The sequence below is a fragment of the Orcinus orca genome, chromosome 4 (assembly GCF_937001465.1).
Source record: "Orcinus orca chromosome 4, mOrcOrc1.1, whole genome shotgun sequence".
NCBI classification, from domain to species: domain Eukaryota; kingdom Metazoa; phylum Chordata; class Mammalia; order Artiodactyla; family Delphinidae; genus Orcinus; species Orcinus orca.
Window position 1 is genome coordinate 15,652,862 of NC_064562.1, and position 24,744 is coordinate 15,677,605.

The 24,744-nt window shown below is 37.8% G+C and overlaps 1 protein-coding gene across 5 annotated transcripts in view; it reads left to right on the plus strand.

Moving 5' to 3' along the window:
- The window catches only part of BMPR1B (bone morphogenetic protein receptor type 1B), a 421,980-nt gene that overhangs the window by 300,333 nt on the left and 96,903 nt on the right, over positions 1-24,744 (plus strand). Inside the window, exon 1 of one of the 5 annotated variants that reach the window (XM_004276990.3) lies at positions 5,084-5,172. The exons of 3 other annotated variants lie outside the window; for them this stretch is intronic. In XM_004276990.3, coding sequence (XP_004277038.1) covers positions 5,100-5,172 — 73 coding nt within the window. In that variant the 5' untranslated portion in view covers positions 5,084-5,099. Of the gene's footprint in view, positions 1-5,083; positions 5,173-24,744 lie in introns of those variants that run through there. One more of the 5 variants, XR_004475285.2, reaches the window with a different exon arrangement.

A 24,744-nucleotide genomic window follows, 5' to 3' on the forward strand; every position in this document is an offset into this window, starting at 1 on the left:
TTTTTGTTGCTAGTGGTAACTATAGAGAATTTTTTTTTCAAATAGCACCCTTTTAATAACAATGGTCTCCCCAAATATACTGTGGCATAGCTTTAAACTTTATTAAGTCTGTCTTGGACTCCCCCTTCCTCTCCCTGAGTAAATGGAAGAAAAGTTTGGCAGGCTTCATGCTGTGCACTTGATTGATGTCCAGAACATCTGAAGGACTTTTGTGTCCTGCCTGCTCTCCATGAGTGCATAATGTGTGAATACTTAAAGAAGGTCAGCCCTTATCACATGTAATCTAGGCCTGAGAGCAGATCAACAGTGACAATCATATCCCGTAAGTAAGAACACAAATCATCCTCTACATGCTTTAGACAAGTTGTGGGATATTTTTTCTCTCTTTTTACCCCTTCCCACTCACGGGAGACCTTGGCAGAGCAACGAAAGCAGAGAGAAGACGTGCTCAGAATAATGTGTCACTCCTTGGAGGGAGGAAGGGATTGTTTATTTGTAATGATGTGATGGTCTTTCACTGTGCAGCTGAAGGGAGCTTGGGCTGTTAATGACTAGTGATGTGGAAGATTGCAGATCAGAATGGGGTGGGGAGGCAGGAGGCAGCCCGAAGCAGCCTGAAGTTGCGGCATTTGTAAACTCCAAGTCAGGAATAAAGCTTTTTGTACACTTGAGTTCTGTTGTTTATTTTTTCTCCGGTAATGGAGTAACTTTTTATATCGTTATGTAAGTGTATAGCTGAAAATGAGAACAACAAAATGGATTAACCAGTACAATTCTGAACACGCTTTTCTATCCTTTGCCCAACTAGTATGAAAGTTTGAAAACTGTTTTACTGCAAAACTCTATAGGATGGTAGGGACCTAAAATGCTACATATAGCTTCTAATAGGAACAAGGAAATAACAGTTGTTTTTATGTGCCTGTGTTTGAACAGAAGTTTAATTTAAAAGCAAATGTTGTTCCAAACAATATTAGCAGAAATCTTCAAGTATTAAAGAAAATAGCACTCACCTTATTTTTCTCATGAAGACTATTAAGGATATTGTTGCATTTTCTTATATAAAAGGAAGATATTCTTCACCTTATCTCAAAAACTTTACTAGTTTCTTTTGACATGTAATCAGCTTCAAGAAGTAGTTGCAGTCATTTCACACAATGGAAACTGTGCAGACGCCCCCTCCAGAAACCAAGGCATTGCTTCCTATGTATGTAGGATAAAACCAAAATCAAATTAAGAGCTGGAAGGCCCTTCCTTCCCAACGTCTCCCAGTCTGCTTTTCTAGCCCAGTTTCTCTGCTCTCCAGGCATATCCGGTATCTCATGTTCTCTGCAAACATTGCTCTTTTTCTTGCTCATAAATGTCTGTACTGTCTGTTCTCTTTGCTTGGGATTCCTTTGCCCTCTCTTCACCCAGTGAATTCCTACTTATCTTTGAAGAGCTAGTTCAAATGCCTCTTCCTCACAAGTCCAATCCCCATCCCCGGCCAGAATTAATCTTTGTTTATGCGCTGTACTTTCCACATTCCCTCAGCATAGCAGGCCGTCACTGTATTGCCTTGTCATTATTTGATTATATGTTTGTCTTCACCCATTACAGGGTAGGTTTTGTCCTAAAGGCAGGTACTGTTTAATGTTCTTGTATCCCATTCACTAGACACAGTCCCCCAAACACAGTTTAAAAAGCTGTATATATACATAAAATCATATATGTATGTATATACGGAAGGTTCTGTGTAGAAATAAGTCACAAATCGATGTTGTTAAAAAGGTAGTCTCATACTTTAAAACTGTTTCATATATTTCTGCTTCAATTATATGGTAATTTAATAAATGAAATAAAGTTATTAAATATTTGTCTTTCCGGGTATAATATGAACTTTAAAAACGTGTCCTTGTTTTAGTGATCACATTATTTATGACAGGAACAATTTGGCAAATGTTACATTAAAGAAGCTTATTGTTAATAAGGGTTTTTTGGTCAAGGGGCAGAAGAGTGATTAGTGAGAGTTGTCAGGAAATTGACCATTTTCTGATGTCCTCCTATGTTCTGGGCACTGTATTCAGTAGTTTTTGTTCATTTACTTGTCTAATCCGTATAACAATTTGAACAGTTAGGTAATGAGCAGATTATAGACCAGAGAGTTTAAGTAATTTGCTCAAGATTATACAGATAGCACAGAGTCTCTCTCTACTTTACTACATGGACTCCGTAAACCTAAAATGAGTGGGTCTGTGTAAGAATTCTACAAATGATATATAGCAACGGCATGTCGTACTCATATTGGTAGTACTGTCTGTAGTCTCTCTTTTCTCTTTCCTTGCCCCTCGCACGTGTATATATTCAAATTGCGACCTTTCTTTTGATACTCTCTCAGAGCTTTCTTTGAAGCCTCATTTGGTGTGGACTTTAAGGTGAGTGCGCTAAATCATACGCAAATCTGGATTTTCTTTTTTTCTTTTTCTTTTTTTTTTTTGCTAAGTCAGATTTCTGATCTACATTATACGATTTTTTTAAAGGTCTTTTGAGCCTATTTGTCTGGAATCTAATTATGCATTTTATAGAACATCTCCTTCATTGTTGGCACGCAGCATATGTTAAAGGGAATTAATAGGGTTACCTCTTGAATTTCGTAGTAGTATAAGTGAGAAAAGAAATCTGTATTACCAAAAAGTTGGACTAAGTGGAAACCTCTCCTCACACTTCCATCAATAATTTTGACTTCTACTCACATAGTTGGAAGTTTAGGTTCAGAGTCTCATCCTATATTCTGAAATCTTAAACCTTTTTTTTAAAAAAAAATTCATTAAGCCAGTCCATGCTCAAAAGCCTTTTAGTTATTTATATAATACAGCCTAAACGTTGTAACCTGCATTCGGAGTCCGGCACAATCTGGTTCCACTCTGTCCAGCTTTCTCTCCAACCATTTACTAATAGGTGCTGTCTGCTCCAGTAAGATTTTTCTTCTCATGCTGTTGCACAAATGAACTATTTAATCCTACCTCTAGTCCTTGCTCACATAATCTCCTCTCTTTTCATCTACTCTGTCTCTGTATAAATGCAATTCATATTTTAGCATTCAGCTCTGCCTCCAGGTTTTGGCCCAGTCTAATCCATCCCTTACTCCGATTTTCTATCTTCATTCCATTTGAAGACACTTCATCTTAAAATAGGTGATGTTTTTTTACTTAGTTCTCTATTGCATATATATTACCTTTTCTGTGGTGTTGTAAACTTCTTGAGTGCGTGTACCTCAGCTATAGCACATAGTACAAAATTAGAAATAGTTGCTGATGTGGATTGCTTTGAACTGAATTAGGATTCTGGGGAGAGAGAAACTCTTCTCTCTTTATGCTGTGAACCGTTTATGGATGCCCATATTGGGAGAGTATGAGCAACGAGAGCTGTCCACATTTTAGCCGTTCACTATTCGCCCTGGAGCTCAAGGCCGGGTTCCAGATTGGCAGGGGAGCCATGTTGTGATGTGGCCCTGAGCCGAATATAGAAGGTTTGAACAAGAGATTCAAGCAGTAGAGCTGGATTTTTGTGTGCGGTTCACTTATGTTGCCCCTCTGTTCCTGATCACTCTTATTCATTTTAGCGTGCCTCAGTTTCCCTTCTTAGCTAAAGACTACCTCATTTAGCACCCCCAACTTATATTTTCCTGACAAGTAAGTTTCATGGATTCTGTGAAATGCAAAACGTGTAGTCTAAACTTAGGATATTCCAAAATTTTTTATGTGATTAAAAATACTATATTTCTGTTAAATTCCATCTTATGAAACTGAGTTGAGGGTGTTGGATTGATAGTAGTATTGGTTAAATCCTAAAAAGCAATTGTTGAACTACTTTAAACTGGAGAATAGATTTGCATGCCACCTACTAGGGTGGTGCTGTGAGGTGCTGGTATGTGTGTGGAGGGGTAGGCGTGTCTCTTAAAAAGGAGAAGCGAGCAGAGATTTTTTTTCCAAGAAAATAATTCTTAAAATTTCAAGTAAACACATTCTCATGCTACCTTAGATATAACCACGGAGCTATGTCTCTGCTCTCATACTCATAAATCCTTTATCATGCAAATGGATTAGGTTTAATAAGTACTTCTGTTTGTATCTGTCTGTGGTGATAGTGTAGTTTCTACACACACTGACAATTCATTTATATTTCTTGCTGTTCTTTTATTATCGATAGTTCCCAGAGTAAAACAAATAGCCCTTTAAGATGTTCTTTAGTACTGGAAACGGTCACTCAGAATCTCATGGAAAATTAAAATATTACAAAATGTTCATAGTTTACATTGAGGCACAATTATAATTAACATCTAAAAAAATTGAATAACTTACCTTGGTTTTATTCACATAATAAAATTGGTTCAGTTCACAGTACTTCTTTTTTTTCTATATAGGAAACTTCAAACTATAGTCATTTCAAATTAATTAATTTAAGTGAGTAGCCTAACTGAAATATTCATTAAGGATGGCTTTTTACAAGTGACCCTTTTTTGTATCTGTGCATTTGATTCAAAGGCATTTGCCTCATTATTTAAATGTTGAGGTCATGTGAGAAAATGCCATAACACTTGGATGTGTTGCAATATTTCTGTCATTTTATCAAAGAAAAAAAATTTATTTCTCCTTGTCTGTCGACAATTCCCACGGACTTACAATCCTTAGCAGAGAAAAAAAAACCTTAGCAGAAGAAATAAGTAATTGCATGTCGGCAAAGCATAGGTGTGTGTCGGTCTGGAATCTTTCCACAGCTGCCCGGGAGCTGCGGGGACTTTGGCGTGGCCAGTACAGAGCAAAGTCCCGCCTGTGCTGGCCCTTGTGTGGGCAGCTGGGTCAGGCTCCTTTCTTAAGAAAACAGTCTGGCTCGGGGTCCTCACCACCCTTTGTTGTCCTCCCCACGAGGTGATCAGTTGAAGTCTCCGTGGTGACAGAACCAGTTTGTAACAGGCTTGTCTTTCACGGTCCTGTCTAGGGCTTGCTGCAGGCTTGCCGGAAGCTCTGACAAGAGTGGCAGCAGAGGAGTCTCAGTTGAAAGAAGGAAAGGCAAGAAACAGGAGGCTTAAACAGGCAGGTCACATTGACGACTCTCCTGCTGCAATGGGTTGGCTGGACGAACTAAACTGGCAGCTTCACATTGCCTTGCTTATTCTTCTGTCTATGCACACGAGGGGTAAGAAGACCAGTGCCCCACAGTACAGTGCTGACAGGGGGCTCCGTTAATGGCTGGTTTCGTGGTTTTTATCACAGAAGGGAAAGTTCAGGGCAGAAGTTCAGTGGCTAAACATTTCCAACCCCCATCCTCCAACTGCTCTGTAATTTTACTACTTTCTGTATCATGGCAACGCTTTCTCGATAGTGTGTTAGAATAGTTTTAAAAGGGATGCAAAGTTTCTGTTTTCTCTAGCAATTAAGAATTAAATGCAATCTAGTTTGGAACTTTGAGTATGAAGTTGATTGTCAACATACGGTGACAGTTTATATGTGAAGAATTTAAGAAAACAAAAATTCTAATAAACTTGATCATTTTAGTTTGAATACTGTTAGATTTTTTATACATTAGCTAATTAACTTTGAAGTTCATTGTCATTTTTATATGGATGCATTGAGTAAATCTGTAGTTTTATAATGGCAATAATTGTAATTTGTGAATATGTCAGATGTTTATCCATATTTAAGAACAGGGGCTTGCTTAGTGATCATTTTGTCCAGGAGAATTATTCTTTTATACAGTTGACTAAAGGATGGCAATTTAAAAAAATTATTTTAACTAAAAGAGTAATTATAAAAGTAGGTGAGCTATTTTCAAGTTAGAAGAAAGATAACTTAACGAATAGGAAACAATTATCTGTGACGGTGATTTGCAACAAGGGAGTCACGAGGTTGGAAATAAGGAAATAGCGGCTTTATAAAATTAAGCCAGGTGACAAGGGAATATGTATGAGATCAAAATACATTTACAGTTCACCCTCATATACCTGTGAATGCATTTTATAGAACCAATTTGGCAATACTATTTATTTGGAAGCATGTATTACCAACTGGCATGTATTTTGATTGGCACTTAAAGATGAATGTTTTCATAATCTCAGAGTATTCCATGACACTATTTAGGTATTGTGGCTTGGCTCCGTGAAAAGTGCTTTTAATTTCTGGTATAGATAAGTGTAACTCAGAAGGAGTTTTGTGTATTGATGTGAAGGAACAACATGTAGTTCATTTACTTGGTTTGCTAGTTTGTTTTCCAAAAATTGTTATAATCTGGTACCTTCTAGAAGAGATAGAAAGACCTCTGGGAAACTTTCTTAAGAATGTTCCAGGAAACTCAAATATAGGTGAAATTCTTATTCCTCTACTCATGCTACTGCTGTTTCTTGATTTCCTAAGGGTAATTTTTCATTCTCTTTTAGCATTTTCCTTGAAACATATGAATACCTGAATTAATTATTGAGTTATGTCAGTCAAAAGTAAAAAGGCTGTATGTTACAGATTGAATCGTTGAATCATAAACGGTAGGATTAGATTACACCTTAAAATAGTATTGTGTAGTTGGTTTACTTTTCCAGTGAGAAGGTTGAAGCCCAGAGACATTCCCTGCTTTCTTCTACCAAGCGTAACCTTTTTAACTCCCTGTCCAGAGCCCTTTCACGTGAGTGCCTGTGTGCGTCTGTGTGTGTCTATCAGTTGATTCTGTAGCATAGTGGTTAAGGGTATGAACTCCCGACCCAGAATGCCTGAGTTTGAATCGTAGCTCTACCACTTACTAGATGTGTAAACTCAAATGAGGTGTCTTATAGGTGCCTTGATTTTCTCAACTGTGAAATAGGCATAATAATAACTAACCATAGGAATGATTTGATTATTAAATGAGTAAATACACATAAAGCATTTAGAATAGTAACTGGTGCACAGTATTGTCTGAAGTTTTGCTCTTAGTATCATTAGTAATAATGTTAATCTATGCAGGAATAGGAGACAATCAATCTGGAAATGTAAACTGAGACAAGATTTTAAAAGAATTCTATAGCTCATCTTAGTGTGATTAACATACTGAATCCCAATTTATATTCCCAGCTTTGTCACTAGTGAAATTTTAACTTTTTTTTTTTTTGAGGAATTTCTCTACCTGTAGCCTTATAAAAAATAAGTTTCACGTTTGTTTGTTTTTTATTCTGCCTGGATGAAAACAGAATGCGCTGTAGACAGGGACTATAAGCTCAATCAAGACTAAGCAACTTTGACTATTGAAGCTAAATATTCATTGACAACCTGTAATGCTTTATGATTATTAATTCTGCCTGTACTTCAGTGAGAATGATTATCACAAAGATAGGTGAATATGAAGCACAGACAAAGCAAGTGGTCATGACTTCTTAAGTGAATGGCAAAGCCAAGATTAATGTACTGAGACCTTAAATACTCATTTAAAGCGAATGTGTTTCAAAATGACAACTTGAGACATTTGGAGAGTCTGTGCTTCAGGCTAATACAAATATTTAGTTATTTAAGTATATGGAAACCTAAAAGTTCTAAATGGAAGGAATACGTACAGTATTCCAATTCTACTTTACATGGTACAAAGCTCTGCAAAGTCACAGTCAGTGGAAAGGAGAACGCTTCACATGCAGAACAGAGTAGCTAGGGTGGCCTGTGGGCGGGGGTGGGGGGTGGGGGGTGGTGTGGTGTGGTGTGATTCATCAGCCTAAATCTTATCATTGCTTATATCTTATCTTCAGTGTTTTACTTGAAAAGACACAGGCTTAGAAAAAGGGAAGCAAGGGTACATCTTGGTAGGTTTTGAACTTTGTGTTTTTTATATTGGCACATTGTGGTTTCTTCAGGAATGCATTTTTTAAAACTCGGGATCGTGAAATGTGGAAATGCCTTCTTCTAAAACTGAAAATATGACCTGTGATGGTGAAAATCTGTAGTGTTCCTTTCTACTTCAAATGTAGTATTTTAAAGATTGAGCTATTGATACCACCTTGCCCCTTTATTCTCAAAACACAGTGGAGAATTACAGGCAATACTAATGGGTATAGTGCAATGTGCAAACAGTATTGAGGCATCATTTTGGTCGCTACCGTTCTTCTTAATTTCTGCCAAAGGAATTCAGTGAGGTTATAAAGGTCATAGATTGACAGACCTAAAAACTAAAGGACTCTTTCTGTTTGTTGTTCTAACACATTGGTGGCAACAATGTGCCTTTCCTGACCTGGATGGGCCTCATGCTCTGGCATTTAAAAAGGTGAGATTTTATTTAGCTTCTTGTTAAACGTATATGTGAACATTTCCACAGCACCCTGCCCTACTGTAAAATCAAGGTAATAGATTATTTACAGCAATTAGAATAAAATAAAAATTGACAGGCAACTTTTGTTCTTTAGGAGTAATTCTATATCAACAAAGAGTTCCTGGAAAAAAAGGCGAGATAGGAAGTAGGAATTAGCTCTTTTGGAATACAGGAAAATCCCTAAACCCAATGAACAAAAGCAGGTCCCAGTCTCCGTGGCCCCTGCAGTTTTATGTAACCCAGATTTTACATCCTGCTTCTTCATTGCCAGGTCATATTCCATAGGTTTCCTATTGTAATATTTGTGTTTGATCTGGTTGACACTAATTTAAAATTTTTTTAAAATCTGTTAAGTTTTTTCACTAGAATTAAGGCAGATAGGAAATGCAGTAACAGGAGAATAACAAACATGGCTGTGAATGTGTAGTTTCAAAATTAAAATGGTGATATTGCTCTAGGGTGTCAATTTTTGGTAATTCTTTAAAAAAAATTTATTTATTATATTTATTTTTGGCTGCGTTGGGTCTTCGTTGAGGCGTGCGGGCTTTCTCTAGTTGCAGCGAGCAGGGGTTACTCTTCATTGCGGTGCACGGGTTTCTCATTGCGGTGGCTTCTCTTGTTGCGGAGCACAGGCTCTAGCTGCGCGGGCTTTGGTAGTTGTGGCTCGCGGGCTCAGTAGTTGCGGCTCACGGGCTCTAGAGCGTAGGCTCAGTAGTTGTGGCGCACAGGCTTAGTTGCTCTGCAGCATGTGGGATCTTCCCGGACCAGGGCTCGAACCTGTGTCCCCTGCGTTGGCAGGTGGATTCTTAACCACTGTGCCACCAGGGAAGACCTTTGGTAATTTTTTTTTTTTTTGCGGTACGCGGGCGTCTCACTGCTGTGGCCTCTCCTGTTGAGGAGCGCAGGCTCCGGACGCGCAGGCTCAGCGGCCATGGCTCACAGGCCTAGCCGCTCCGCGGCATGTGGAATCTTCCCGGACCAGGGCACGAACCCGCGTCCCCTGCATCGGCAGGCGGACTCTCAACCACTGCGCCACCAGGGAAGCCCTGGCAATATTTTTAAGTGGAAATGATCCTCGTTACCATATGGCAAAATATAGTGAAACTCTGAACTGTTAGACGGACACAGCTGTTAAATGCATAAATGTGGTTCTGTGTTTAAAATGTTTTCTACTACAGCTCTTATGTGACACTTCCAACAGTTAATCTCTGGCTGTTAATTGGCAGTAACTGCACACTGTGGTGAGCATCACAGATGTAAGAAATTTGACCTGTGGTAATTTACCTGGAAGGAGAGTGGCTAAATTATAGTTCTCAACTTAAATTCTGCAGAATAGATTGGATAAGAGACATTCACATAACTATTGAGTGCAAACTCACATTATTTGGTTTTACCTTTTGTTATGAGAAGTTATCCTCTTTAAATATGTAGTGGTGGCAACCATGTATGTAAAGCATACATATCTCTCAATATCTGTGCATAGATAATTTAATCTTTAAATTACAAATACTTGAAGGCTTCTGGAAGAATCATAGTATTAGAAAGATCCGAGTAATTCACATTCGTTTTTATTTTTGTTTTTTTTTTGGTCTATGAGTCAATTGAATCTGAAATAACATTTTACCACTCTTCTATGGACTTAGAACTGCCAGGAACAAATTTGTGAATATGTTTTTTCCCCTCACTTTCCAAATGTGGATTTATTTTTAGAACTCATACAGGACATTGGGCAAATCTTTAAGTGAGACAAAGTACTGACAATTAAAATCAGCTACATTGTCTATCAAGCTTTCTTATGCTACATTTTAGGTTTAGATGGACCCTTTTGGTCTTGATTATTATAGTCTCTTCCATCTGTAAAACAGCTACTCTGCCCATCGTAATCGATGTGTGTGTGTGTGTGTGTGTGTAACTATTCATATTAAAATATCTACCTACGATTTTGTGACTATGAGCTCAGAATAACCTCGTTCTTATTTCTAGGCCCCAGCACTTTTCCTGTAACACTGGAGAATCTGGGGCTTTTGGATTAACTGATTTCTTGCTTGATGTCATCTCTGTTGCATTCCTTCCATAATTAGTTAACTTCCATATTAATTCATAATGTGTATAAAATCACATTGTTAGTATTGATATTTTTTGGGGCAAAAGAACAGAAACTTAAGTAGAGGAAGAAGTCAAATGAAGACATAAAGAAAAGCTAAAGGAAACACAGGCCCCGTGGGACCCAGAGGACATTCCCTTCTTCCCTCTGGATGTCTTTTCCCTTTTTTCTGTTTAAAGGTCTTTAGCAGACACTCCTTGCGTTGTAAAATCCAGACCTTTCTACGGCCTTCCAGGCTTGGCATCAGCGAGGCCCTGGCTCACCTCACTGCTCAGCGGTTATCAAGCCTTTCCTGTCCAGAATGATCCAAACTCCTCTCTCCTCAGGTGTTTCACACATGCTATTTCCACAGCCTGGAAAGTTCTTTGCTTTTCTACTCTGCTTATCCATTTGCTTAAATGTCACTAAGTTAACTTTTCCTTAGCAATCCAGATTAAATGAGATCCCCTTCATATAATCCCTCATTGTAAGTTTTATTTCTCTTGTATGGTACATATCATGATGTATCATTATACATGTCACTCTCCTGCTGGAAGCTCACCTTCTTAGAGGAAAGACCACGTCCATTTTATTTATTGCTGAATCCCCAGTGCCTAGTACAATACTTGGCGTATAGAGGAGTCTGCCTCCTTAGACATACTCATTATTTTGCACACGACCCAAGGTAGTGTCTGCATTTCCTGATATTCCAAGACCATTTTTGCTTAGCTCTCCAGAGTTAACTGATAAATGTTTCACTGTTTCTTATTTTTAACTTTCTGGAGAGAGAATTTGATTGACTGCTGACCCTAACAATGATGGAATGTAACCCAGGTGGGATGTGTAGTCACTCAATACCAAGATGGTCACCAGACAATAACAGATACAGTGGGCAGTGGAAGTTTTTTCTAGAAGAGGTTTTGGGTTAGGTTGATAATCAGAAACGTCTAGTATAGCTGCTACTGTCATTAATAATAGCAATATGTATACTTCTAGTATTCCTTTGTTTATAATGAATTCCTGTTGGCTACTAAGTGACTTATTAGCTATATGTGTAGAAAAATTATAAAAAACACTTTATTTTTACGTGAACTTTGGTATCCAGGAAATGTTACTACCAAAATTATGGTAATATATTTCTGTAGTTTCTATAGAATTATTTTAATAGTAAATGGAGGGGTATGATTTTTGTTGTTGTTGTTCTTTAAAAAAAAGATGCTGAAGAAATTCAAGATATCAAGTGGTGGCAAAAAATAACATATGAAACAAGTAATGTACTCTCTTGGCAGACTTTAGTTTTGTCGTATTGTTACATACAACTTTTACTCCTTTATTGAAACAGTAGTTGCAAACCTTATGTCTCACAAAGAACATCTCATAAATTTTGCATTATGATCCCTAAAAGGCCACAAGTTTGTGGCTAGCAGTATACATCTTTCATTTGATCAAATTCTGGGAAATTGAGTGTCTGAAACTATGCTTTTGATCCCTTCTGGAGTCCAGAGGAGAATGAACGTACATATCGAATTCACTTTTTAGAAACCTTGAGTACACGCAGAAAACTGGCTTTGGTGCATAGGTTTTTACTGCCTGAGAGTATCCTGTGGTCATAATGTGGGAACATAATGTCCCCATATTCGACTTGGTATCTTCACAGTTTTAATGGGAGTTTTACAGGTAAGGAATCAGTTTTGCATCAGTTTGGAACTTTTGTGATACGAGAACTGCATTGGTAAGATATCAGCCAAGTGTGAGACAATTTAATATAATAAGGCATCTTAACATTTTTTATGGTTATTTCTGTTTTCCTTTAACTATAAACTATGCCAAGGCCAATAGTATACAGCGTCAGAAAATGTGAGGCCAGGTTTGTTTTATAAACTTTGTATGAAATTATCTTTCTGTTACTGTGTTTGTAGAAATATTCATGATCAAACTAGTCTTTGCTAAAATGTTTACCTTTATTTTGATTTCTCTAAAAGAAAACTTAAGACAATATTTTTCAAATCTGAAAAAATAATAACCTGCCAGTTGTAATCGTGTGTACTTAAAATGATAATGCACTCTTTTATGGAGCTAAATCTCAACTGAATGTTTGTCTTGGTTAGAGTTAATATGCTCAATTGTTTATTGCTTTTGAATTCCATTATGCTTTTCATGTTTCTGTTTTGAAAAAAGAAAAAGGTTAATGTAAGAGTAATATGCTGTATTTGCCCTTTAACTATTAGCTCATTTAAGTCAGGGAATATGCAGCAGTTCATTGGAGGAATATTTGAGTGGCTCTGAGTTTAATTTAGGCTCTGAAATCAGCTGAGTTATTGAGCACTGTGCAGTGACCTGGAAAACAACAGAAAAAGTGTTTCATTGTGACGTGGTAACAGAAGGGTAGATGCCACTTAATTGAGGTTCCTAAACAAATTGCCTTTTTACTTCCATACTTTCTTGTACATATGATACATGTCCACACACATGTTTTTTATATGTATGTTTTCATAGGATTATGACAGTTTATTGAAATTGGAGAATATCACTAAATATTTCCTACTTAATTTCCTATGCCCTGGGTGAAAACATGTTCAAATTGGGGAATGGATTTAAATGAAAAGGACCCTCATGCTAAATCACATGATTTTACAGGCATAAGACATTCTTGGGCATTTTTGGAGATTGTTTTTGGACTGGATTTTAAAAATATACACTAAACAGTTTACTCATAACATGCATTTTAATAGCTATTATGAATATTGTTAATCTACCCTACTTAACCTCTTATAGTGAGAAATATAAAAATTTTCTGTCCTTTTTGGTTAAGTAGACTTAATGACAAACATCTTGCAAATTAGATTTTCATATATTTCATCTCTTTCTTATGCTCAATTTAATCTATCAAAGCCACACATTGTAGAAGACATCTGGTATTGAGCTTAAGCAGCTGGGTTTCATTTGTAAAGGTTTTGAGCAAAGTTTGGTGCTTGCCAACAATAATATAGCCGTTGGCCAATGTGTTTTCTTTGTGGCAGCTTGGTGCACTGTGGCAGGGGAGACCAGAATTCAGGATCAGTTGATTTTCCTCCTCTTTCTGGCTTCACTGGAGGGACTTGAGGATTTTATGCAGATGTTCCTGTGAGCTGAGTGAGGGTTTGCTGCAATGGCTATTGAATGGGAATCAATTGACGAGCCGTGTGTAATCAGCACTGATCCATCTGAGAAACAAGGAGTCTGCAGTTTTCCTCACAGCATGGTTCAATGTACTTCCTACATCACAGTCACCATAGGTCACTTTAAAGATGCAATTCCCTATACCCCATCCCAAATCTACTAAACCAAGTCTTTGGGAGCTGAGCCCAGAAAGCTGCAGTTGATTAAGCTACCCCAAGGGATTTGGTACACACGGGATTAGAGTTAATAAATTTCAGTTCATTCTTTACCTGCCGGCAGAACCTCTAACCCCCTTTTTCTGACCAAAAGAAAAACCTATTTTATTAATGGTATTTAAAAGGAATTGTCAGAATTTTTTTCAAAGGTAACTTACCCACCTATCTGGTTTAGATGTCCTTTCATAAAATATTACATTAGTATGACCTGTTGTTTAATGAAACACTTGTCCTAGCATTATTAAAATATTGCCACTAATGATAAAGAAGGGGTCATAAGTCTTAATTTACTTGGAACAGTCCAAATCTGGAGTGAAGGGTTTCTTGCAGAGTGAAACAAAGTGAACCCCAAATTTCCCATCTCTTTCTCAGGTACATTGATTAAGTAATTTCTGTATCCAGCTTGTCATTGGACACCTGGTAGGCTCTTGGAAATCTTTTCAGAGTTTGGCTCTATCAGCTACCCTCAGAAAGCACCATACTCCTGAGCCCTGCACCCACCTCCAATTATATTCAACATGTTATTCCCAATGCAAGTCGTTTGTCTTTGTAGCTATACAGGCAGTTTTGGTGACTGTTCTGAAATAAACCAAGTCATAACTCGCTTCTTTGCTTCTGCTGGAAACGTTCTACGCCAGAATTCTTACCTAGTTTGGTATTCTTGTTTTACTGGTCCTGAGTCCAGAATTGAGTTTTCCAGACAAACACTTAGTGAGTTCCAGGGCAATATGGAAACATACCCAGGGAATGTGTGGTCTGAAGTGAGGATTGCCTCTTTGGAAGTTAATAGCGTAGTGACTGTCTGTTGTTGAAATGTCATTAAATGGAAATGTACTTTTTACCTTCTCTTGCTTTGGAAATTAGCACTCAAGATAGTCACTGCTTTAGAAAGTTCCTGCATTCCCTCAGGAACTGGATTTAAATTAAACACACACACACACACACCACACACACACACACACACACACACCACACACCACACACACACACACACCCCCCCCCCCACACACACACCCCTTAATGTAAGCAGGCAACAACTCCAGAAAATATAGCGTTAAAAGAGGGTAAGAGAAGGGGCAGTCTAAGCGCTTGAGATTGTCTTGTTTCATGATCCATGTCATGCATGGGCTACATCTGAAGTTTTTTAAAGTTTCTGGAGGAAGCTCAGCAATGCAGCTGTCTCTAATGTACTGTGAACCTTGAAAAGGAATTTCCTTTCAAGTAAGAGCGGAAGTAGTTTGTGTGTGGGATGATGCAGCGGAGGGTTTTCTTCAACAGAAAATAAGGTGCCATTATATAAACAAACATCCGCACAACCTAAAGTACGCCCAGTAAAAATAAATTACTGCAGGCGCCTACACTCCTATTTGAGCAAGGCCCAGTTAATTCTAATGATCTGCTTGTGTTCTCTTATTCTCACAAGGGAGGAAACAGGGGCACGCAGTTGTTAGGTGACTTATCTAAAGTCTCCCTGTTACTTCTAGTGGCAGAACCAGAACTTGGGATTCCAGAGTTTTTGTTCTTGTTCTTTGAAGAATTACGTTTAAATTTGACTTGAGGATTGCTGTAATATTTAGGCAGAATGTTTGGAAAGCCAGAGTCTTTGCCACGTGAACATTTTATTTAAGAGACAAATTACAAAAACACACTACCACCACCACCAGAAATAAATATTCCAGTGTATGAATAAGCTCAGAGCTGATAACTTTGCTTCGATTTTCCCATTTACTATAATACGTACTAGTTTGTAAAAAAGTACTGTATGTTCAACCACATTTAGGCTGTCATAATTTAGTGCTCACGGGAATGCCACGTATATGCAGTTTCTTCTGGGTCACAGAACCTCACCATCTGAGGTGAGGAGAAGGCAAAATCAGGGACACAATTGAGTTATTTTCTAGGAAAAAAAAATTACATCTTGCCTTGAAGAATGGGGCATCCTTCCCGTTTTTGCCTCTTCCTGATTTCCTGCAAATGTTAATCTAAAGAGATTACTTGTAGCTGTGACTGCAAATGAGCAACGTGATACGCAGCTTTACCCCTCAAGAGTGAGTACTCACACCTCTCCAGATTTACTTCTTAATGCTAAAACTACAAGGTCATCGTTCCTTCCCACTGTAGGGTATCACTTGCACAGGGATCCTTTAGATTTACACGTTGTGTTTTACGGTTTTGAGAAGTTGCTGCAGAATATTTTAGAATAATTGATGAACTGTCTTTACCAGGTAAAATTTCTGTGGTGTTTATCCTAATTTTTCTACCTCTCCATTGACTATTTTTTCAGTAACTGTGAATCCATGCTGTGATTTTGCAAACTGAGTGTGAGAATACTTGGTCCTTTGTTTTGGGGCTTTGTTTTGAGTTTTGTATTTGCTTTTTAAGGAGTTTGAAATTTCTGCTGAGGATTTCATATCCCCTATTTGTACTTACAAGATAAATGAGCAAAATTACCCATCCCCCCAAAAAAAGTTCTATAATGTTTTACTTCTTAGTCTAGACTTTTTGTTTATTATTCCTGTGGCTTTCGGTGAATCATTACCTTATTATTTACAAAATAATCAAAATGGTCTAGGGGTTAAAAAGAAAGTAGCATTCTTATAGTTACATAAAATACTAGTCATCGAATAGACAATAACGTATTTTGTTTGTGATTTTATAATTCACAAATCCAAGGATACAAATGTCAGCGTTGTTATCCTTTCACTTGTAAATGCCTGCATTTGTAGATGTTCAGCACAGAGCAAGTTAGGTATACTTGCTCTTCTAGATATAAAAACTCACTATGGTTTTACAGTTTAATAGCTATAGTAATTAAAATAGTGTGGTATGGCCTAGGGTAGCTATAGACTTATATGGAACATGGTAGAGAATCATATATATAAGGAAGTAATGTGTCAGAGGGGACATTGGAGATCAGTGGGGAAAAGTGGACTGTTTGAAAACCTCACTTCATACCATGTATAAAATCATCTCCAAGTATATCAGAAAGCTAAAGGTAAAATTCAAAAAGTGAAAGTGTTTAGAAGAAAATAATAATAGCTAATGTTCCATGTATTGTTCTAAACAGTTTACTAACTCATTTAAATGCCACACAGCATGAGATAGGTGCTTTTGTTCCCCCTATCCTATAAATGAGGAAGCAGGCTCAGAGAAGTTAAATAATTTGTTTCAGATTACAAAGTAATACACGGTAAAATCTAGATTCAAATCAAGACAGCTTGGTTCTTGTGTCCCTTCCATTAGTAGCTATACATTACCACATCTCTTCGAGTAGAATGTTTGTATAAGCTTAAAGTTAAAAAAAAGTTGCAAAAACCACAGATCATAAAGAAATGATTTTAGAATTTCTTAACAGTAAAATTAATAATAGTTCAACAAAGCAAATAACAAACAAGCAAAAGGATAGCTCACATGCTTGTAAAGCATGTTACAAGACATGTAACTGAGAAATATTTAATATCAATTATATATAAAGAATGTCTTCAATAATGAGAAAAATACAAAATGTCAGAATACATGAACAGGCCGTTAACAGAGAAGATGGAAATATAGGAAAAGAAACTAAATAAATAGAGAAATGCAAGTTAAAGTAATATGAGCTACCAAGTTATAGTCAAGAAATAGGCAAAATTACTCTGAGGTTATCAAGTCTCGGCAAGGATGTAGAGAAATGGGAACCCTTAACCACTGTTAGTCGGAACCTAAGTTGTTTCTACCATATGAAAATTCATACACGATTTTTATATCTAAATAATAATTATATAGAAATATTCATAAGGTTAAGCAATAGTTTCTTAGATACGATGCCAAAAGCACAAGCAACAAAATAATAAATAATAAAATGGATCATCACATAAAAATACATCATCAAGAAAGTGAAAAAAGAGCCCACAGAATGGGAGAATACATTTGCAAATCATATATCCGATAATGGTCTTGAATCCAGTTATATAAAGAACTCTTAAAAATCAATAATAAAAAGATAACCCCTTTTAAAAATGGGCAAGGATTTGGACAGACATTTCTCCAAAGAATATATACAGGTGACCAGTGATCGTACGAAAAGGTGCTCAACATCATTAGCTATCAGTAAAATTCAAATCTAAACCACGAGATACTAGTTCACCCACTAGGATGGCTACAATCAAAAAGATAATAACCAGTGTTGGTAAGGATGTGGGGGAATCGAAACCCTCATACACTACTTCTGGAAATAATGATGTAGCCACTTTGGAAAACAGTCTGGCAGTTCCTAACACTGTTAAGCGTTCAGCTACCATATGCCCCAGAAGTTTCACTCCTGGGTGTCTACCCAAGAGAAATGAGAACCTAATGTCCCCAAAACACTTGTACACACATGTTCACAGCAGCGTTACTCATAATAGCCAATAAGTGGAAAAAACCCAAATGTCTACCAGCTGATGAATGGATAAACAAAATGTTGTATATCTATATAATAGAACATTCTTTGGCAATAAAAAGGAATGAAGGACTGATACTTGCTATAACATGAATAAACTTTGAAAGCAGTATTGCTTCATGAAAGAAGCCAGATGCAAAGACCACATGTCTTATTCCATTTATGTGAAAAGTCTGGAAGGTAAAACTATACAGACAGAAAGCAGGTCAGTAGCCCCAAGTTGCCAGGGGTGGGAGGCTGTGCGCAGGAATGGGGAGTGACTCCTAGGGTTATGGGGCTTGTCTGGGGGGTTATGAAAATGTTCTGACATTACATTATGATATGATTGCAAAACTCTGTACATAAACTAAAAAGGATTGACGTGAACACGTGAAATGGGTCAATTTTATGGCATGTGAATTATATTTCTATAAAGCTCCTAAAATATTAATAGGAGTAGATAAGCCAATTTAGGATAGTGGGGAATATGCGAGGAGAAGGGCTTGGTCCTCATTTGGCTCCATTCTGTAATATTTTGTTCCTTAATGATAAAAAAAATCCCTTAAAATTTTGTAAAAAAGAGTTGTGAGAACCTAGTATTCTCTTTTTTGGGTATATTTGTAGAATTTTATATAATACAAGATATGACCCAAAACAAAATTGAGGACATATCCACACCCCTATCCCCCTTTCAGCTAGAAAGCATTATGGGTTTTCCTTTCCTCTAATAATTGAAGACTTTGATTCCAGAAAATGTTCTCTACAAATGAAATACTGAATTCGGGCTCCTGTATTGACTGTTACTTGCTTTTTCTGCTATCAACTCTAATAGTATATTACTTCTGAAGTCAGAATTTTAGTGAGGCAGCTTTGTTATTTTATTAGTTGGTTTATGAGAAAAATTCCTTGTGATTAAGAGTTACCACTAGTTCTGGTTAAAATCAGATCACTTTTCCTTTGTTAAAAATTTAGCAGAGTAGCCCACCTGCAACCTTGCTTGTTCAATTAAGGTGAAAAGATATCTTCTTGGGACAGCTGCTGTTCATAATTCTGCATCTGGGCCTTGTGAGAATCTGTTAATTTGCCTACGGATCTTTATCATGAACTCTCCCTACACCGATTAAAAGATTGTCTCGGGGACAGAGAGCATGGCTATAGGCTAGGAAGGCTCTTTCCTGAATCAGAGGCACCCACTGCTTTTCTACTTGTTATTAGAGCAGAAATGCCTTTCCTGTAGAGTAGTTGGGAAATTGCCCGCACTGACAAGCCCTTGTCAGATAGAAGCAGCTCATAGTCATAATAAAAACATTTTTTCCCCAGAATATTGTTTCGTGCTTCTCCCACTCAGGGCCATGGCCATCATCAGGACGGGAAGATGACCCCAGGGCCTTGAGATTTGTACACCAGAGTATGAGTAACAAGTGATGCTAAAGCTGATGCAGGGTCAGCTGGACTGTGGTTGTGACAGCGTACAAATCCAGTTGCCCCGCAGAGCACAGGTTAAGTAAGAGTTCTTTCATTTAACTCTAGAACCTATAAACATAAAGTGATTGGAAGAGTTCACACAAAATCAGAGGATGAGAAAATGTGTAGAGCCAGAAGTTGGTGTAGGGAGCTGAATGGCCCCCCCAAAACTAGATTGTTACTAGAGAGTGGTTTTCAAATTGTGGTCCCTGCATCAGCATGACATGGGAACCTGTTGGAAATATACATTCTTGTGTCCCAACCCAGATCTACTGAATCAAAAACTCCAGGGAGTGAGTCCAGAAAACTGTGTTTTAACAAGCCCTCCAGGTGATACTGGTGTGCGGCTAAAGTTTGAGAACTCTGGACTAAATTATGTTGCTTCGTGGGTAAGTTTGAACTTTATCCCACAGGCATTGGAAATTCATGGAAGATTCGTTAGCAGAGTTATGGAGTGATTAGTGATTTAGTTAGATAGTGGAGTCTTCTGCCATATTTTTCTGGTTAAGGAATTTTAGTTTAGGAAAATGTAAAAATGCCACCACTTCTAGCTATATGATTTAATCCATACGTTTCAGAAGTATATATTAGTTTGTAGTTTCTTATAATTAAATATGAGTTGTTTAAAGACTTAATAGAACTTTGGAAGTTTCAAACTTAAGGGGTTTTTATTCACTATAAATTATAAAATGATGCTTTATTTTGTATGCCGTTTTGTTCCCTAAACTTAAAACATTTTGCAGTTTTAATAGGACCTAGGTGTACTCCTAAATCATGAAAATATTCTCCAAATAATGTTAGAAAATGTCTGAGGGCATTTCCCAGGTCACTTTACTGTGTAATTTTTTCCCCGGGTATGTTTTGCATTTTAAATGTTTTCATTTTTCCTCGTAATCTTGTTATGCATCAGTAACACATGATGTGTTGGCATCTTCTGGAATAGCACGTTTGTTCCAAGTGAAAAGGACTAGGTTCAGAAAATCTAGTCGGCCAAAAAGTTTACCCGACAGAAACCTATATTGAATCTAAAACTAATGTGCTCACATTTTCCATCAGAATTAAAATGGAATGAAGCCAGCAAAGCCCTATGAGAAGTTTGCTGGTCTCTGCCCTGCGTGAACAGCATTAACCACCGTTTAGTCCTGTAGCTAATAGACAACATGTTGAAAAGATCTTTTACTTGTAAGTGTGACATGGGGCTGACTGCACAGATCTGATTATATCACCCCTCTCCTTAAGAGTCTTTTAAGATTTAGGATTCACTACAATGATTTTACTTCCAGATGGTCTTAGTTTTATGTTAAATGGAATGTTGGTATTAAAATGCAGTAAAATGGGAAAGGGGAAGCAAGGGGGAGGGATAAATTTTAGGATTCACATATACACACTAATATATAAAATAGATAAACAATACAGACCTACTGTATAGCACAGGGAACTATGTTCAGTATCTTGTAATAACCTATAATGGAAAAGAATCTGAAAAAGATATATATATATATATATATGTATGCATATAAAATGAATCACTTTGCTATACACCTGAAACATTGTAAATCAACTATACTTCAGTAAAAAAAAGAAAATGCAGTAAGCATTTTTACTCTTTAACGACCTAATTCTATAAATATCCTAGAGCATATTATACTCGGATCTTGTCCAAGAGTTAACTGTTTGGGAAAAAGCAGGAGCCTTTTCTGATGGGTATCAAAATAATTTAATTTTAATTGTTGCCCTGCCACTACATACTTATGTGACTTTGGACATAATCGTCAGTGTCTCGGGGGATGAGGTGACATATTGAAATAGTTTGAATGAGAAGTTGGTTTGGAGCACAGATACTGTGTTTTTAAAATAAACATAGAATGACTCGGAGAAACCATTCATTTATTCCTTAATTTAACATACTTTAATTATGCACCTACTATCTTCCAGTGTTGTAATATGCCCTAAGGGTTCAAGGAAGATACTCCCTGGTCACATCCTGGGAAGGAGACAGACAAATACAAAGAATACTTTGGGAATGGGTAGGTGTGCATCTGACCTAAAAGGAGGTATCTATTTCTGCTTTGTAAATAAGATGGTGTATACCAGCTTTTTCGTTTTCCACATATATGCGTTAATATACGAAATTGGTATAGACCATCTTATTTACAAAGCAGAAATAGAGACACAGACGTAGAGATCAAAGGTATGGATACCAAGGGGAAAGGGGGGGTGGGATGAATTGAGAGATTGGGATTGACATATATACGCTATTGATACTGTGTATAAAATAGATAACTAATGAGAACCTACTGTATAGCACAGGGAACTCTCTCTACTCAGTGCTCTGTGGTGACCCAAATGGGAAGGCAGTCCAAAAAAGAGGGGATATATATATACGTATAGCTGATTCACTTTGCTGTACAGTAGAAATTGACACAACATTGTAAAGCAACTATACGCCACTAAAAATTTTTTAAAAAGGAGGTGTCAACTGAGTTGGCAATTAAAGGCTGATGAGGAATTATCTGGGCAAATAAACTAGATAGGTAGAGGGACCAACCTGAGCCCAATCCCAGAGAGACCTGAGAGAGTGTGGTGTAGCCAGAGGACCGAGTTTAGTATAACTGCAGAGTTGGAGGTGAGGTGGCTAATTTGCAGGGGACAGGAGATAAAGTTACGTGTGGACCCAGGATGCGGAGATCCACGACTGGCTTTTACAAGTCGCATAAGCATACTTCCCACGGTTTTCCCTTTTGGTTAATGGCAATTCCATCCTTGTAGTTGATTAGGACAAAACTCTTGGCATTATCCTTATCTCTTCTTTACCTCTCACATAGTACATATAGTCCATTAGAGAATTATTCCAACACTGTCTATATTGGGCCCCCGTGTCCTCCACTTCAGAATCCTCATGGAACCACCCCTCACTGCTGTCACAGGTGCAGCAAACAGTCCCATGAAGGCGTTGCCTTGCATTGCGTAGGGGGAACTGGATACTCTCTTACCTCTTGGCCTCTTGCCTTGCGGCCTCTTTGATGCACCATATGGAGCTCTGGCAGGAAGTCTGCTCACACACAACTTGCAAGGAAGGGCCAGACACGACCAGTACAGGTTAGGAGCTGAGCCAGGATGGATACACTGAGACTCAGGTCATGATACCTCTAGTGGAGTGAGCTAGATAACTCATTTCTCAAATTGCCACTTTTTTTCCTCCCTGTTTCACAGCCCGGGTCATGTACTCCTGATTCCTGGGATGACATTCCCAGTAAACTACCTGTTTGCAAGCAGTTGTCTTAGGCTCTCCTTTCCTGGAAATTCAGGCTATGACAGTCAGTACCTTCAAAACCCATCTTGAATCTGACCACTTCTCGTCACCTCCGCACTGCCAGCCATGTTCTAACCACGGTCAGTGCCTGCCTAAATTACCGTAACCATCTACTAACTGCTCTCTGCTTTTATTTTTGTCCTTTATAGTCTATCCTTGGCACAGCGACCAGAGGAGAAGTTCCCACAAGGCCCTCTAGGCTCTGTCCCTCTTTCTTCTCCAACCTCGCCTCCTACTACTGTCCTCTTGCTGGACAAACTGGTGCCTGTTGCTCCGCAAGGCCTCCAGGTACACTTTCACCTCAGGACTCTTGCCTACTCTTTCTTCTGTCTGAACATTTCCATTCCGTAGCTCACTCTCTTCACCTTTCCCTTCCCAGAAATGACTTCTGCAGTGAGGAAATTCTGACCTCCTCTTTAAAATAACAACCACTCCCAATCTCTTCTGTCTCCCTCCCCTGCTTTATTTCTCTCCATTGCACTTAACGTAATGAATATGCTTCCATGTTTATTTTGCTTCTTATCTCTTTTCTCCAGTAACTGTAAGCTTTGTCAGGCAGGGAATTGTGTCTTTTTCTTTCCACTGCTACATCCTTGGACCTACAACAGAGCCTGGTACCTGGTAGGTGCTCCCAAATAATGTTTGACTTAAGCAAGTAAATGAACGTGTATGTTAGAAAATGTAATTATGGGTACAGTATAAGATGGTTGGAGGAAGGTAGGGCTAGAGAGCACAGACTGGAGCTTATTGCAGACAACCAGGTAGGAAATGATGAGGGGCTACATTTAGCATCTTTTAACAGTATCAATAGAGAGTTAAGGAATGATTACAGAAAAATTTAGAAGATTAAAATGATTGTGTTGTTGATGGATTGAGTATAATGGATATGAGAGAGGGAGACATCTAGGAAGATTCTCAGGTTTCTCTTTGGCAGCTGGGTAGATGGTGGGTATGTCTATCAGAGAGACACTGAAGACAGGGCAGGTGTAGAAAGAGCAAGGATAGGCTGGAGAGTCTTCAGGAAGTAGGAGGGAAAACTTCATATTTAAATATGTTGAGTTTGGTGTATCAGCAAGACCTCTTAGCATGAAATGATAGAGACCCCATAGTTAGTTGAATATAGAGGACTAGAGCTCAGAAAAGGGTACCTGGGGGTTGACTAGTGCCTAGTAAGGGAATTGTGCCCTGAAGTAGGCCTTACAAATATCAAACAAGGAAAAAAACCATGTATTACTCCATGTTCCCATAGGACCATAGCGATTCTTAACTGTTGCCACTCTTTCTTTCCTAGACTCTTTTTTAAAAGTTTGAAAGAGAAAACCTTGCAAAAGAGAAAAGAAAAAAAAGTCTGATTCATTTTTGTTGGTACATTTTGAAAGAATGAAAAAGGCATTTATCTTAGGATGAAGTGTCTGAGTACCTCTGGAGTACAAAGAATTTACCTTTAGCTTGCCCTGGCCGGCCTCAAACTCTGCATTTTACCTTCACAGCCATCTTCTTTTATTGAAAACATGTTGAAGTACATTTTTTTTTCTTTAGTCACCAGAAATGAGTACGTTCTTTAGTAAAACATGCAAAATGCATACAGTGAAAACTGTCTAAATGTTTCAAGTAATAGTTCTGGTACATATATCTATCTATCTGTTTAGTAATATAAATTTTAAGTGATTGTGTTCTCCACCAACATATTTTTCATGTATTTTGAAGCTTAGATTTTTGCCAATAGCTTTCATACCTCTGGTGATTTTTATTACCTTATTTAGTAGAGGAGAATTGAGCATCTTGAACTGGTCTTCAACCTAGACGTTTATTTAACAAT